This window comes from Micromys minutus, assembly GCF_963924665.1.
Source record: "Micromys minutus genome assembly, chromosome: 4".
Lineage (NCBI taxonomy): Eukaryota > Metazoa > Chordata > Mammalia > Rodentia > Muridae > Micromys > Micromys minutus.
Genome location: NC_137973.1, coordinates 4,197,925 through 4,215,317, shown reverse-complemented (window position 1 = coordinate 4,215,317; position 17,393 = coordinate 4,197,925). Strand labels below are relative to the sequence as shown.

The 17,393-nt window shown below is 41.8% G+C and overlaps 1 protein-coding gene and 1 pseudogene across 4 annotated transcripts in view; one reads left to right on the top strand and one right to left on the bottom strand.

The window, feature by feature from the left end:
• The window catches only part of VEPH1 (ventricular zone expressed PH domain containing 1), a gene marked incomplete at both ends in the record, with an annotated part of 209,794 nt that overhangs the window by 184,090 nt on the left and 8,311 nt on the right, over nucleotides 1-17,393 (top strand). For all 3 annotated transcript variants that reach the window (XM_080916322.1, XM_080916321.1, XM_080916320.1), the window contains one exon: nucleotides 3,874-3,991. In XM_080916322.1, the coding sequence (XP_080772448.1) occupies nucleotides 3,874-3,991 (118 nt within the window). The remainder of the gene's footprint in view (nucleotides 1-3,873; nucleotides 3,992-17,393) is intronic.
• On the bottom strand, nucleotides 12,852-13,499 carry LOC308420342 (high mobility group protein B1-like; annotated as a pseudogene). The gene has a single exon. The product of its transcript is annotated as a high mobility group protein B1-like (transcript).

The window sequence follows — 17,393 nt, the reverse complement described above, 5'->3', positions numbered from 1 at the left end:
CCAGGAGCTGAAAGAATAAAACGGTTGAGTTATAAGGTGGACATTCCTTAAAATCTCTTTTGTTAATTTATGCACTCAGCGTAGTGTTTCTTGCTTATGCCTGTCCAATGTAGGCCAATATAAAGATGAATTGCTGATTATATTCCATAAATTGATTTCACCTGGGACTGGGATATAGCTAGGGTGAGCACTCTGGGAATAGAGAGTAAAGCATGAAGTCCTTATTAATGTGCAAGAATATCAGGGACTTCTTGAAGCGTTTCTATTTCTTATCTGACACTTGCACTTTGAGGCTAGAAGTCCCACTAACCAGAAGCACACACAGCATGTGAAGCAGGCCCATGTTTTCTTTCTGTGCACTGAGAGCTTTAGAAAAAAACTTAAATGTGCCAGGGCTCTTCCATATGCATGCTTTGGCTAATTTCTAGAAAACTCTTCCACAGTACCCTCCCTCAGCACATAGTCCACTATACACTTTACAGACAAGTATTACATGTATTTACATACTTGGAGGATGTCGTGGGATGTATATCATGAGTTGGAGGACAGCTTCTGGGAATAGTTATCTCTTTCTTTCCACTATGGATACCAGGGATTGAACTCAGGTCAGCAAACTTGGTGGAAAGTCCCTTACCCAAGTGTCTGCACCTGCTGAGATATTGGGTTGCCTTCACCTCCACCCCCAACTTTAACCATACCCACACACACCACACACACAAACACACACACACACACACACACACACACCATACCACAGACCCACCACACACACCACACACATACACCACATACCACAGACACACACACCCACATACCACACACACACACCACACACACACACCACACACACACATCACACTCACAATTACACACACACCACACACACATACACACACCATACACACACACCACACACCATACACACATACACACACCATACACCCATACACCACACACACACACACACACACCACATACCACAGACATACCACACACACATATGTGTGTAGATCATCTGAAACCCTGTCTCCACAATCCCACTAAAACTAAAATACCCAGAAAGGGATGGAGATTAGATATGAACTATTGTTTCATTCTTCTGGAGTCTAGGTAGCTAAAAGGAAGATTGTAATTTTCTAAATCAACTGTAGTTCTCTTGCTTTGAAGAAGATGAAAAGAGAGGGAGAGGTTGTATATCAGTTCTTGGACAAAACTAAGGACTAAAAAGGGTAAAAATAAGTATAAAATAACTATAAAAACAAGTATGAGAATAAGGCTAAAATAGTGACGCTAAGTACGTTTAAGCACAGTCCCTAAACGTGCCAGTGGTGGTCTGCACTGGCTTGTTTTGTGACGAATTTAATTTGATTTTCCACAGATACTTGAAATTACATGTGTTCCTTCTGTTACCACCAACTTCAATAGTTCCTGTCAGTAAGCTCCATCTTCCTTGCGTGGATCCCTGTGCACAACACCTAAACCCTCCGAAGGGCTGAGCCTGCTCTTGGCTTCAGAACTTGAGCTCTGGGATGGAGCTGGCCATCTGTCCTAACTTCTCAAGTAGCTTTTTGCCAAAGCATGTGTGGATTATAGGCAACAACCCGGGACACGCCTGGTCTCTGAACAGGAAAAATAAAGGAAGTCCTATGTGCTAAGCCTTTTGTTTGCTGGTGGTTGTTTGTGGGGAATGAAGAACTGATCTTTAATTGTGTAAAAAACAAAGGCTGATCTGCATGCCGATGGCCAAGGACAGACTTCAGAGACCTTGCAGGTTTGAAACAGATATTTATGAACATCTGCTTTCTTCCCATAAATTTTAATATGGATTTCATCCTTTGAAACCTATAAAGCTCCCAGGTGCTTCTATGGTGTTTATCTTGGGGAACATTCTTTTTAAAAAAAAGTTTCTTTTTTCTAATGAACACATTTTAAATCATTTTTTAAAACAACATTCATTCAAGTATGTGTACATGTGTGTTCCTGTACATGAATGCATGTGTGTGTCTTGCACGCGCATACACACATGTACACAGCCTATTAAAATGCCTCTAATATTAGAAATCCAAAATTCAGCATGTTAAGCCTTCAAAATGTCTAATCCCAGACTGTAAAGCACAGTTGTCTTAATAAAGGCACGGAAAGGCCTAACCTGTGGTTTTCATCAGAAGCCCGTGTTTAGTGTGCATTTGTGTGACACGCACTTTCAGAGGCTGAGGTTTCAAGCATCCAATTCAACAAACAAAACCCCTGTCCTTGTTGTCTTTATCTTCCGGTGCGCACCACTGTTCTCTAAAGAGAATCTTACTTTACCATTGTGCCTTTCATATAGTTCTTTGGCAAATGGGATTTATATTGTCCCTACAAACCAATGGTGCCACTCCATGGCCAGCACCATACTAGATACTGGGGTGCAGTTGTTATCAAAGCAGGCTGAGTGAGGGGTGGACACGGATTGCCTTCTCCGCTCCTGGCAGCTGTGACTGTGGCTCTGCACCCACCGAAAAGCTCTGGATTCACAAATGAAAGAGATGCACGTGTGCCCATCCTTTGTTAATATGCCTTAGCCCGCTCCGTGACTGGGCCCCTTCCAAACCTCTCTGTGGCTAACGCACTCCTCCCCTTTGATATTCCTGAGTTATTACTTTCTAAAATCTATACTTTATCTCTGCTACCCCAGGCCTAATTGGGGGAGTGGCCCCTGGGGCCGCTTTTCCCTGATTCTTATAGGGTTGGTTCTCCATCTTCCACAGGTCTCATGTTCGTTTCCTCTTCCTTCCTTCTGCCTGGTGATTCCATTCTCCCTGTCCTGTATTTTCTCTCTTGGAATCAGTCCCACCTCTGTCCCCCTGGCCAGCCATTGGTCACTGGCTCTTTATTGACTAGTCAAAAACAACAACAACATCTATTGCCAGGGACTTGCAGCGGACATATAAACCCAACAACTGAGTTTGGGTCTCAAACTGCTCAGAATGTACCGTGCTTCTCATCTGAGCCAACAAATGGAGAGTCAGCAACTCTGGGTGGGACCGGGTATTGCGTCTAACACCACAAATAGCACCTGGCCTTTCAGAGAGCTAAGTTATCACACTAAGTAGGAAAGATGAAAGTACAGAACCAAAGGCAAGAAAGTCAAGTCACAGTTCACCAATGCTCACAGCAAAGGAGGCTGAAGACTTGTGTGCAAGGCCAGCAAGAAGGCAAGTCCTCAGAAGGACCAAGGGCAGCGCTGCTGTCTGATAACACCCGTGATGGGTTCCTCAAGGACAGTAGAACGTGTTCATTCCGTTAGGCTAATATCTTTTCATCTTCCAGTGGAATCTCTCCCTCCCTCCCTCCTGAGCACACTGACATGGCATTATGCCGTAGACCATCTAAAAATGAGCCATCTCAGTATGTCAGATCCCACTGACTACTCAACACACAGCTACTTCACTGACAAAGGATTTCAGAGATGCTTTCCCACCAAAACCAACAGAGCTGCATTGTGGAACAGAAAACAATATCTGCATTTAGATCTAAGATAAGCCATCAGGCTAAGCAGTATTGGAGAGGAAAGCAAATGAGCTGACCCCTGGACTTTTCCATCAATTTCTAAAAAGCTACCTTATAAAAACACTGTCTGGGGTATAAATAATACCCATGTCGTTCTCAATTTTATATCAAATTTAAATACAGCACCATTTCTTCAAGAGCATTCTCTTTGAACGAGTCTGAGCCAAGTGTTCTTCTCCAAGGATGGCCAGGAGAAGCCCCTCCCAATGGTCTCTTGGTCCCAGAGTCAGCCATCCCGGCACCACACCCCCTCTTCCTGGTGTCAGATGCTCTACAGCAGGCCGGCACGCTTACCCTCTGTGCTTTGTATTCCTGAGACAGGATCTGGACCAGCTTCAGCTCCATTTGGAAGAAGTGCGGTTCTTTGACGTGTTTGGCTTCAGTGAAACAGCAGGGGCGTGGCAATGCTTCATGTGTAACAACCCGGAAAAGGCGACCGGTGAGTGGCCCCACTTGTCATGAAGAACCAGTTGTGCTCCCCCTGCCCTTGGACTTACAGGGATCCGTGAGCCCAGTGGCTCTAATTGGCCTTCTTCTTGGTAAATATCCTATGTTATACTAATTTAAAGTAGTGTCTGATCTCCACCTCGTACTAAGAAAGGGATCTCACTGGAGTGGCTATGTTTAAAATAATAATAATAATATGGCAGGACACTAGAGAGGAGAGAGACAGAGTCAGAAAGGAGGGCAAGGCATCTTTGACCTCTTTGATCTCTGACCTTAAGAAAACAAGACTGGGCTGGATTTATGGTAGAGCATTTGCACAGCAAGTGTGAACTCCCAGGTTCACTCCCCAGTGTTATTTTAAAGGACAAAGAGGAACAGGAGAAACAAAAAAAAAAAAAATGACAGAAGGAAGGAAAGAAGGAAAAAAGAAGGGCGGGAGGGAGGAACAGAGAACTCTGAAAATACCTTTATTTCACCCAGATGAACCTGAGGATTAGAGAAAGCAAACATTCTGTCCAGCTGTGTTCTAGAGCCTCAAAGAACAGAGGCCACACTAAACATGGAACTGAGCACCCAGGCCATATTGACATATGATGTTGCTTGATGAATTAACCATGTTCACTGGAAACAAACATTTGTTAACCCTTATTCACCATCCCTGATCTTTTTCTGCTGCTCAAGGACTTTAGTATACTAACCTGACTGTGATGGTCTATGCTCAGCCCAGGGACTGGCATTATTAGGTCTGACCCTGGAGGAGTAGGTGTGGCCTTGTTGGAATAGGTGAGTCACTGTGGGCATGTGATTTAAGACTCTCAACCTAGCTGCCTGGAAACCAGCCTTCCACTAACAGCCTTCAGATGAAGATGTAGAACTCTCAGCTCCTCCTGCACCATACCTGCCTGGATGCTGCCATGCTCCCACCTTGATGACAATAAACTGAACCTCTGAACCTGTCAGCCAGCTCCAATTAAATGTTGTCCTTATAAGAGTTGTGTCTAGGTCATGGTGTCTGTTCACCTAAGTAAGACCCTGACTAAAAGTAAATGTGAGTAAAAGCAAATCATCTTGCTATGCCTACCAGACACCTACTTTGATTTAGTCAATACAAGTTCAAGTAAATGCTGCATTTCTGGGACCTTTGCCTCCAATTTAAGAATTTTTTTTAATCATATTAAAGGTAACCATTGTGGCAAGTCTGTCCTTCTGTTGACTTCAAAGACATTGAGGCTTGAATCTTAACAAACAAAATAAAACAAAACAAAAAACCAGTGTTTGTTTGACCAGAGATGCTAGGGGCTTACAGAGAAGTACGAATTAAAATTCATTACCCAGAGGAAGAGATACAGAAGGCTGAAGCTGACAGGGAAGGATGGCGCATTAGTGATGCACAGACTGTGGGCTGATTACAGAGTCTGGATTAAGGCCATACCAGAACCTCAGATTTTTAAAAGTTAATTCAAGCAAATGAGAAATTGGGGGATTGAATGCCTCCATTGTAAAATATTCTAATTAGAGTTCTACCTCGCATGCAAAGAGAGAGAGCATCTAAGAAGCTTATTTGAGAACATGGTGCAATAAGGTTCTCCCTTAGGTAGCTCTGAGATGGCTCTTCAGAATGTTCACTCCAAGTGAGCTAAGTCCTTAATTCAAAAAAATGCTAAGTCAGCCTGTCTGAAGGAAGCCCCGGGAAAAAGAACTAAATGGTACCAGGTGTTCCTTTAATGTGTGTTTTCTCAAATTCACTGCCACACACTTGAAAAGAACATTTTGCACATCACTGTCTTATTTGTTTTTCCCACCATGAAGCACAGGCTGGGAACACAGAGTGATAAAAACTCTAACAAGGCCAAATACTTTACAGCAGAACATATTGGATCAAAATGTTTGGCCCTGAGAAGTTCAGCGTATTTGAATTTCTGCACTCATTTCCTTGGGCTACATGAAAGAGGATTTGAGACAGAGAGAAATCCTCTTCTAAACTGTTATTCTCCCATTCATGAGTCCCTGGAGAGTTTATATACGCTGTTGATTTCATCTTCTGTTTATATAGGCATATGAATTATATATTTGATCTAAGCAAAAGGTCTAGCATAATCCTGCAGCCAAATGTATTCCTCGGGGAGGTGGCATTAGTGTTCATGTTGTGTTTAAATTTCATCGTGAAAGATGAGTAAGACACAGATGAACACTTGGGCTGTGGCATGAACAGTCAGCCTAATGCAGCCCATTAGTCACATATGCATGTGTGCCTTTTGCATAGGCTATGTGTCTTCTACGGGACACCTGGAGACAGAAAGTTGAAGATGGTGCCGAGCCTCTACTTTAGAAGGGATCCACAATCCAGCTAGAGCCAGGAACCTTCTATGAGAAAAATCTTGTTCCCTAACATACTGTAAATACTTATTGAATGGGTGAGTGTGTACAAACATTTAGAAACGGCAAAGTCAAAAATCCCTTAATATTAAAATGTGATTCTTCTAGAGGGTGAAGATGAGTTAACCATATCAAATACACATCACAATACCATAGTTAGGGCACTGGGAGCCTGGTAAGAGAACTTTGGTCCTGTTTCTTCCATAAGCGAACTCACCACAGAGAAACCAAATGGCCAGCCTCACACAGGCTGTATTATGTCCAGCTGTGTGCTGTGTACAACCCTTGACCCCACGTGTGCTCGCTTTGGGTCAGAATCCCTGCCAGCTGTGAGAGGGGGACCCTAAACATGGCTGGATTGGACTCTTGTAGGAACCAGGACCCAGGAGGGGTTGCGGGAGGCCGGAGGAGTGAACCGAGGAAACAGACCAGCATCCAGGTGCAGATCTATTGTACCGCTCAACAGCAGGCGTTTCTTATATAACCTTTGGACCAACGGGGAATCAGCATGAGCTCAGGAGTAGCCAACTATCCCTCTGTCACTGTGCTCCCTGTTTGTGTCACAGCGGACACAGGCACGTGTAATGTTACGGAGTTAGGGAGGTATGTTAAGCCTCCCTCATTGTCCACCTGCTCACACCCAAGAGCCACAGCACCACAGCTTCTAATAGAAAGGACTGAATCGGCTGACTTTTGCATTTCCCTCCCACAGGGACTAATCAATAATACAGTAATTGTACTCATATAGTCTGCGTTTCAATATTTTTAACGACTGCCCACCCTCTCCACGAATAGGGAACAAGCCATAAGCAAATTATACAACAGGAAGGAAATTCAGAAATATAAAGCATTTCTTAGCATGTCCAGGCTACGGTTGTATGGGTCTTTCAGAAGCCAACAGTCATGAACTGACTTGTATTGTCACCTCACATACGTCCTAGGCCAGCTGAAATTCTTACCACTGTATTCCAGTCTCTCGCATTCACACAGAAACTTGCTGGAGTTTGACAGTTAGTGCTCAATACTACTGAATTGAGTGAGGGTAAAAGTTAGAGAGACCCTGAGATCATGCTAATTTACTTTTCTAACTAATGTGTTGTTGCATGTTATACATGTGTGTTTCTTCCTTTTCTGTCATTACTGACTCCATTTTACAAAGAAAAGAAAGGGAAACATACAACCAGCATTTTGGTCCAAGGTCGAACAGTTGCCTACTAGTCGAACTGGTGTTTTCTACAAGATAAGCAAATTCCAGAAACTGAATTTCATCCTCTAGGGCCAGTCCAAAGTAAAACATGGAGTTGTAGAAATTTCCATGACAATTATTCCACAATGTTCTAGTGTGCTGTAAAGTCTAAAAGGAAGTTTAATTGTTTAGATGTGATCTGCCTCTCCGGTTTATTTTACAAGAGCGAGAACTTTGATGTGGTAATCAGTGGCTAATTGTTACATGTGGCTAATGATTTCAATAGAAACTATTTCCAGTCCGATTGCTGACTCAGTTCCAATAGTCATTTTACAAAGGTACAAAGCAGATGATTTCAAAATCCCAGAAATAACTCGGAAGCCCTCTGAGACCTGTCTGGATACCACAGAGCCATCACTCGAGTGAACGAGAGAACAGAGGTTGAGCAAGAAGGATCTAGCGAACGTAACTGCCTTCTGGGAAACCACGCAAAGCCCCTTTACAGCTGCCAGGCTTGGACCTGCAGGAGCTGTGACAATAAGAGACTGAAGGCTGCCTGGGCTGCGGGACTTACTGTCTGCCACGTTGTTTTTAAGTAGGAGGATAAGTAGGTCATAGGCTCAGAATTTTGGCACTCACCATCCTTCATAAATCTGAGTGACCCCCAACGGAGTCGCGCTCTGAGTCATTTGATATTTAGACTTTGAATGTGGTTGTCAGTGGGAGTCTCCATGGATTCTAAAAGAAAACGGGAGAATTCTTTTTTGAATAATGTTCTATGGTGATCCTTCTGTAGAACTGATATAATGTTCGCTGTAGAACATGCTGCTCTTTCTATCACACAGCAGAAGGGATTCTAAATACAGCTGGTGTGGACAGGCCTTCATGGCGGGGAGACGATCTTCAGACACTAAAGAAACTGGGAACTGTGGTGTGACTCTTCTTCAGTGCACACCATTCCTGTGGCTCACATGCCTTTCCATGTCAAATGCCAACATGAATAGGGCCATCTTGTAAGCCCACAAAGAGCTAGAGTCCACAAATGAGACTTCACCATTTAATTTCATAGAACTTCAACACAGTGAAAGAATCCACTTTGGATTTGTGCAATGCTGGGGCTGTCTTGTATCTTTCCTCCGGCCACACAGGTTTGAGCACAGGCTTATCTGCTAAGTATTGTCAGAGTGCCACAAACAGCACAACACTAAAGATTTCACAGGTCATAGCACCGCTGTTGGTGACTAGTGTGTATGGGTTAATTACATAAAATTGAGCCTCAGCTTGTTGTTCTGATACTCTGAATTATCCATAACAATATAAACATGTGCTCATCAACCCAGATGATTTATTGTCTTGAAATTCTATTCCTTTCCTCATCATCTTTCAACTTCTAGTTCTATACTGCAGCATCACACACACACACACACACACACACACACACACACACACACACACACATCTCTCTCTCTACTCCAAGGCTGGATAAACTCTCCTTCCCTTTACTCTTTCTGTCTTCTGCCTGCATGTCTACACTGCATGTGGCATATCTGCATGAGTCTTTCCCAAGAGAGTAAACAAGAGGAACCATGTATTGTTCCAGGCCTAGGGCACAGCCATGTTTAATAAGCACTAACAGATAGATAGATTAGATAGATAGATAGATAGATAGATAGATAGATAGATAGATAGATAGATAGATGATGGGTGGGTGGGTGGGTGGATGGATGGATGCGCATGAATGTACACATGCCCTTTGTAAACCTTTCTCTCTTTGGAATATTTTTTTCTTATCCTCACTCTTCTTCAATTTGCTACTGAGAAGTGATTTCTTATCTACCACCCACACCTTAAAGTCCATCTACCAATTTTTTTAATAAAAATTGCATGTCACTCTGCATCTATAGTCCCAGGCACTCAAGAGACTGCGAAGGGAAATTCAGATGTTTAAGATGAGCTGGGCAACATACCAAGACAAGACTCAAGACCCCAGCTATAATTCAGCACCCCTACAGCCTTCTGATTTTTGACTAGGATGTCAAATATATATGGAGAAAAGCCAGCATGCTGTTGGGAAAACTGGATATCTCTACAGTATAGGAATGAAACTTGATTCTCCATTCTCACCTTGAACACAAATCAGTTCTAGAAATCTCAGTGTTACACCTGAAACTCTGAGAGTTCTAGAAGAAAAAAATAGGGAATAGACTTCAGGATGCAGGCTCAGGAAAGAACCTTTGCAATAGGACCCTGATTGCCCAGGAACTAGAACCCACAAGCAACAAGCAGGACTTCATATCAAGAGTCTATACTGCAAAGCAGACTGTTATCTTCTAAGGGCAAGCTACAGAATTGGGGAAATGTCTTTGCCAACTACATATCTGATAGGGGATTTGCATCTAGAATAGATAGAGAACTAAAAAAAAAAAAAAAAAACAACACTAAGAAAATAAACACAATTAAAAAGGAGCCTACGGACCATCTGTGCCTATGTAACTAAACAGAGTTCTCTAAGAAAGAAACACACAAGGCTAATTTTCAATTTTTACAAACTTATAGGAGCCTAGACAAAAGGTTCTGTACAGCATGGAGCATGAATGACACAGAGGTAGTTGTATCACTAAAAGCTCGTCCAGTCTGGATGAGGACTAAGGACAGCTGTACCTCCAAGTTCTCTGCAGGCAGCTAGATGATCAGAGTCTTCACCCAACAGTGCAGCTGGTTGAAGAGTTTCCACCCCGGTATATTTTCAGTGCTTATATAAATTGGAGTAAGAACCCTTGTGGATCTTGTTTGATTCAGGAACTTCTTGATATTTGTGAGTTGTTTCCTTTCTGAATCTCTTGAACCTACTCCATCCTCCTTGGAGATGTTTCAGTTTGAATATCATTGTTACATAGCCACCAAATCTTGTATCTTAGAATAATTTCAGTAGTAAAATTTTTCTCTGTCAATAGTTACAAATTACAAATATTAATTTTAAAAGGAGAAAAGTAGAAATTCACCTGAATACATTTACAGCATATATTTTGTGTCACATGTCCCTTTATATAAACATTTTTATAAACAAGTTCTTTTTAGCACTGCTATAAAAAATATCATTTTATTTAACAGGATGTATGTGGTTTTTATATGTGTGTGTTGAAAATTTATGGGTGCTTACATATACCTTAGTACACATATGCTTGTTTGTATATACACTTAAAATATACATCATATGATGTAGTGTGTGTTAGTGCTTCTAACACAGACATATTAAACTTTAGCTTATTGTCCAAAAGTTTGATGTCAAGTGTTGAACTATAGCAGATGAAAATTGTTGCATTTTTTTTCTTTTAATCACATGAAAACATTATGTCTTGAAGTCCAGATTATTATACATATAGAGACAGGAGTGTGGTTAGAATTGCATTCCACAGGTTAACCCTTTCTATCACAAACTTTGCACCACTGTGCAAATGTCCATATATCCCCACATCAGGCAAGCTCTACCATACTCTGACAGTATGAGAAAGTAGTCAACATTTAAAACTATCAGCCCACTTGTTCCTGAATATTTAAGTCCACACCTCAACAGCTATTCCAAAAGAAGTTAAAAAACTACAAGTGACAAAGAAAAATTAATTAATTTAAGATTTGACTGAACTGGAGGAAGAATCTAAGCTCACTCCACTATGCTGAACTTACAATAGAAACACATAAGATGAAAGCCAGAGTCTGTACAGACTGTTGTGAGACAGTTTAACTCCACCCAGGATGCGTCCAACCTCGCAGGTTATGTCTGTCCTTAGACAGCTGCTTTCTGCTGCCCAGCTCTTGGCATGGAGGGGCTGCTGTATTTTTGTAATATTTACTGGCTGTTTTTCCTCTTTCTTTGACATTCTTCAGTTTTGGGGGATTTGGGGTGCTATGCCACGTACTGTTGAGCCGATGTGGAATGTTCTGGAATGTGTTTATTCTCAGAAGAGATATCAGAAGCAAATGTATGTAGGAGTCAGGCTAGGATGGAGAAGCGTTGCCTGAGACCCTTTCTTCATAGCCTTTTGGCTTTAGGACTGGCACAGTGATTCATCATTGCTGGTGTCTTAGTTCAGACAGTGCTTGCCTCGGACTTTACATCATCTCAATAATGGTTCTTTCCTTTCCTCAGCATTTTGTAAAGACATTGGTGCAAACTGTCTGCCATTGCCAGGATGAGAGTCTTCCCTGGTTATCTGATCTGGACCCACACTGGGAAGGAGGAGGCAGATAGAGGCCAGAGCTGAAGATCAAATTAAAAGCAACAGACATCCAGAAACAAGGACTCTTAGGCTGGGTTTACCTCCAATTTATTCTCAAATTCTTAAATAATTTGCATTTCAGGTGAGGAAGTTCCCCTGTTCTTTCCACATCTTTGGAGATCTTTGTCTCTGTGTTCATTCATGTTCTGCCTGGAAGTCTTGATCATAGGAGTTTACCCAAAACTTTCCAAATCATAACACCAAATGACCTCATAATAATCTTTGAAAATAATACCAGGCCAAAAACAAAAGCCTTTTCTGTTACCAGTTTACCAATAACTTTTTGTTTACAGGGAACCACTGCTTACAGTGGAGTGAGAGGGAAAGATCCTGGCAACTGGATTCTCCTCAGGGTTTTAAATTTGGAGACTAGGTGGTCACACATTTTCTTCACATATGGCTGAGTCAAAAGGATTAGCAAATATGCACATTCATGGGCTGTCTTCTATATTTCCCTGTATTCCCAAACAAATTAGGGAATAGATTTTTTTTAAAATTGTATTTACTTAGAAGCATTCAGAATGTCAACAAAACACGCGCAATTTTTTTTTTTTTTTTTTTTTTTTTGCAATTACAGAGTGGTATTCAGTTAACAGAGCAATTATCTTCTTATAAGCTGCATCAGAGACAACTGAAGATGAAGGGAAAAAAAAAACCCAAAATAAAACCAAAAGAAAAAAAACCGAAAGAAAAAAAAAAAACCAAACTACTGTCCCCATATATAACTAATTTGTGCTGTGCACCAACAAAAACCTGCTTTAAATTTCCATGCCAATTTACAACCCCCAGACTGTACCAGGCAAGGTTAGTGGCTATTGAAAATACCACCAGGACAGGGCTATCTAAAGACACATTCGGTAGTGTGTTAACTATACAAAAAAAGACACTGTACAGTTTAAAAACAAATCTTACACAGCCTTACATTTCAATTTTTTTCTTTAAAAGGAGTGAGTTGTGTACACGGGGGTTAAATGCTTTTTAGACAAGAAAAAAAAAACTGCACTAGAACCAACTTATTCATCATCATCTTCTTCTTCTTCATCTTCATCTTCCTCTTCTTCCTCCTCTTCCTCATCTTCTTTATCCTCCTCATCATCTTCTTCTTTCTTCTTTTTCTTGCTCTTTTCAGCCTTGACCACCCCCTTTTTCGCTGCATCAGGTTTTCCTTTAGCTCTGTAGGCAGCAATATCCTTCTCGTACTTCTCCTTCAGCTTGGCGGCCTTCTTCTCACGGGGCTGCTTGTCATCCGCGGCAGTGTTGTTCCACATCTCCCCTAGTTTCTTTGCGACATCACCAATGGATAAGCCAGGATGCTCACCTTTGATTTTTGGGCAGTACTCAGAACAGAACAAGAAGAAGGCCGAAGGAGGCCTCTTGGGTGCATTGGGGTCCTTGAACTTCTTTTTGGTCTCCCCTTTTGGGGGGATGTAGGTTTTCATTTCTCTTTCATAACGAGCCTTGTCAGCCTTTGCCATATCTTCAAATTTCCCCTTTTCTTTAGCAGACATGGTCTTTCACCTCTCTGAGCATTTCTTGGAGAACTCTGAGAAGTTGACAGAAGCATCCGGGTGCTTCTTCTTGTGCTCCTCCCGGCAGGTTTGCACAGAGAATGCACATGAGGACATCTTGCCTCTCGGCTTCTTAGGATCTCCTTCGCCCATGTTTAGGTGATCTCCTCCGTGAGGCACAGAGTCGCCCAGTGCCCATCCAGCTCTCGCCTGCCCTGGCGCTGTGTCTGTGGGGCTCAATGGACTGCAATGGGGAATAGATTTTAGTAAAGAAAATGGATTTATTGGCAGTTTGACAAACTAGGGAGAAAAAATCAAATTTCTTTCTACCATGACTATGGCAGCTTTACACTTTGTAGATAGATAGATAGATAGATAGATAGATAGATAGATAGATAGATAGATAGATGATAGATAGGCAGACAGATAGATAAATAGGTGATAGATAGATAGACAGATAGATAGGTGATAGATAGATAGATAGGTGATAGATAGATAGATAGATAGATAGATAGATAGATAGATAGATAGATGATAGATAGATAGATGATAGACAGATAGATGATAGATAGATAATAGATAGATGATAGATAGATAGATAGATAGATAGATAGATAGATAGGTGATAGATAGATAGATAGATAGATAGATAGATAGATAGATAGATAGATAGACAGATAGATAGACAGACAGATAGACAGACAGATGATAGATGGATGGGTGAGTGGGTGGGTGGGCAGGCAGGTGAATGGATGAATGGATGGATGGATGGATGGATGTATAGATGGATGGATGGATGGATGGATGGATGGATGGATGGATGGATGGATGGATAGATGGATGGATGGATGGATGGATGGATGGATGGATGAATGGATGGATGGAAGGATGGATGGATGGATGGATGGATGGATGGATGGATGGATGGATGATTTTGCTGTCATACGGTCTCATCAGTCCTTTCCTAGAATAATGTAAATCAGCCCCAAGTCAGCTTCCTTCTCTGCAGGTTGTCTCCATGCCCAGATCTCAGCATGAAGAGTCTACTATAGATCACAAATTATAGTTACAAGATGTTGCCAATAATATCATAAGAGCTCATTAATGAGACCTACATGGGCTATGTGTATAAAACTCTTTCATGTTAAAAGTTTAATCCGAAGATTGAACATTTATCTCCATTTCTTTCTACTTCCTTATCTTTTCTTATTTGTCCCTTCTCCATTATGAGTCCCTCATAAAAGTAGACATACCGCTCAGAATTGATAAAATGTCTGCCTGCTTAAAGAGTGCCCTTAGATTTTATTTGCTTGTTCACCCGCCTGAAGAGACAGCTCAGAATGTAAAACAGTTGCCTTGCAGAATGAGGATCTGGGTTCAGATCCCCAGAATGGACAGAAAAGATTATACCAAGTGGCATTACCTCAGCTATGCCAGATGAGAGAAAGAAAGAAACATGCAGGCTTGAGGCTCACTGTCCATCTGGTCTACCCCTGCTAGGCAAGGCTCTAGACCAAAGCCTTGTGAAATGAAACCCAAGGTTGTCCTCTGAACTATATACACACATGCACACACATACATGCTATATGCACACACAAGCACACAAGAAATGAATTCTGTTTCATCAATAGTGTAAGCCTGTGGGTTGATGTAAAGGTGATACATGATTGGCGACTGCAGAGGTAGATGGGGAGAAGGCTAAGAAAACAGAATAGGAAAAGAGAGAAAAGAGGAATTCCGGGAGGAATGGAAATACAGGCAGATGTGTATATTTCTCTTGGTGCATTCTGTGGCTTGATGAGGTTGTTGTTATTTCTAAGGGTTTCTGTGGGTATTCTTTGTCTCATATAGGAGGGCAGTTTTTATATCTTTGTCCATAGGTTGTGAGCTTATTGTGTAGAGGGTTTGTGGATTGAGAATTTAATATATGAACCTGCTTGGTAAGTTACCGGCTGGGCTGTGGAGGAAAGGAACACACCAGGGCTGTCATATCCACTGGGACAGAAGCAGTAAAGGGGTGGTAGAGTGAACCACAACAGAGTTTATAGAGGCAGCGAAAGGCCACCAAGTTAGAGATCCCAGCAGTGTCATATGGGCCCCCGTGGAAGCTGGCAAAGAGGGATAAAAGGTTAGCCATCCTTTTACTATTAACTGCATAAGCCAAATTCCACAAATACTGATTCTAAGCCCTTAGTAATTTTAATTTTTAAAAAATCCAACAACATGTATATGATCATGCTGTTCTCCTCGTCTTTTATTCTGTAAAGAAGTCATAACCATTTTTGCCTGCTATTTTTTTGGCTTTACTTTTTTGTTTGTTATTTGGCCAATTATTCTCATCCTTCATTACAAAACTCAAAGCTTCCGGGGAGTTCTTGAAAGACAGAGAGCATGTAGATCGTTGCTTTCCATAGTCTGGAGACCTCATTAAAACCCTCGCCACCCCTCAAAAGTAAGATACAATGGATTTGGGGCAGTGCTTTGGAAAGTGCATTTTCACAAACTATCAGCTGACTCTGAAGAAGGTGACCCCAGAACACAGGCTAAAGGTGTTAGAAAGTGTCATTCTAACAGTCTGGAAGGTTGATACTCTGTGGTTTGTCAGAGACATCTGGAAAGTTCCCTGTACTTTGGTGAATATGAAACTAATGAGCAATGATTTGGTTGTGTGATAGAACCTTCATAAGACTGTGATCTCACGTTCCTGCTTTAGTCCCATGGCATCTTACAGGAGCAGTTCTGACCACTTTGTGCTCCTGTATTTAGTTATTCACCCTAATAAGGAAGTATGTACTCTAAAATCATAAGAAACATGGCATTTATGAAGATCCTTAGTCATCTTCATAACACTACCAAGAAGGAACTTTGAGATGCTCACTGCACACGAACAAGTTCCCTATAGACTGCAGAGAAGCCACAGCTCCCAGCAGCCATTATTTTGAGGACAACTGTATACCTTTTCTCAGCTCTTATTTCAAAATTCTTATTTTGAAACTCAGTTTGGGAAAATTCCATATTTTCTCCCAGATATGCCTTCTTTTAAAACCATTTACCTATGACCACAAGAAAAGAATATATATAAATTCAAATATCACAAATGGAATACATGATGGGCTCAAATAGCTGTTGTTTTTCTACAATGCGGTATGGTTCTTTATGGGCAATAAGGCGTGGCTGTCTATGCGCATTAAGGTGTGTCTATATGCAGTGAGATATTTCAAGGTGGGAAAAGCACACAAAACAAGAAGCTCCGAAGACTGAATGGAGGTCAGTGTGCCTGAGGATTCGCAGATATGCAAATGTTGCTGTCTACTCATTCTTTCCAAAATATTACAAAGTCAAGGTTGAGATAGAAAGAAAGAAGAGCAACCACAGATGTCACGGGAGATCCTTCTAAGGCAGCCAAGTCACAAGTGACAGTCTATGTGAATAAGTCAATCAGGTATTCAAAAAGTGCACTCCTCCCTTGTTAGACTGACTCTCTCACAGGTGGATGTTAAGCCTGCAGAGTCGCTGCCCAGTGCTTTCCCACACCTGTGTCAACAGCGCTTCCCGAACTACCCTCAGTTACCCAGCTTCCTGGGTATGTAATCTGCTTCCTGCTGGACCCCTGCAGGACAGCGCAGATCTCACCTGGTCCCTGCCAGGGTTCCTACAGTGCTTGCTGCCACCTCCTCGACCTAGGACCCTTGCCAATCTTTTAATGGTGCAAAGTCTTGAATGTGATTTATTTTCTCGGTCCTCAGCCCTCAGCCCAGGACTTTTTCCCCAAGTAAATGCTTTGGAACTCACTTCTGAGTCTTCAGACTCTTTAGGTTTTTTGGTGTGGTTTACACACACACACACACACACACACACACACACACACACACATACACACACCTACCTTTCTGCACTTTCTGGAGAATTCCTTCTCCCTTCTTTAGCAAGACCAACTCTCCTGTTATCTCTTCTCAGCTAACAGCAGTATTTCCCCTTGGGTGCTGGGACACACGGCTACATTTCGGGATCTTCACGGATTATTTCTTATTTTATGTTCCATCTTGG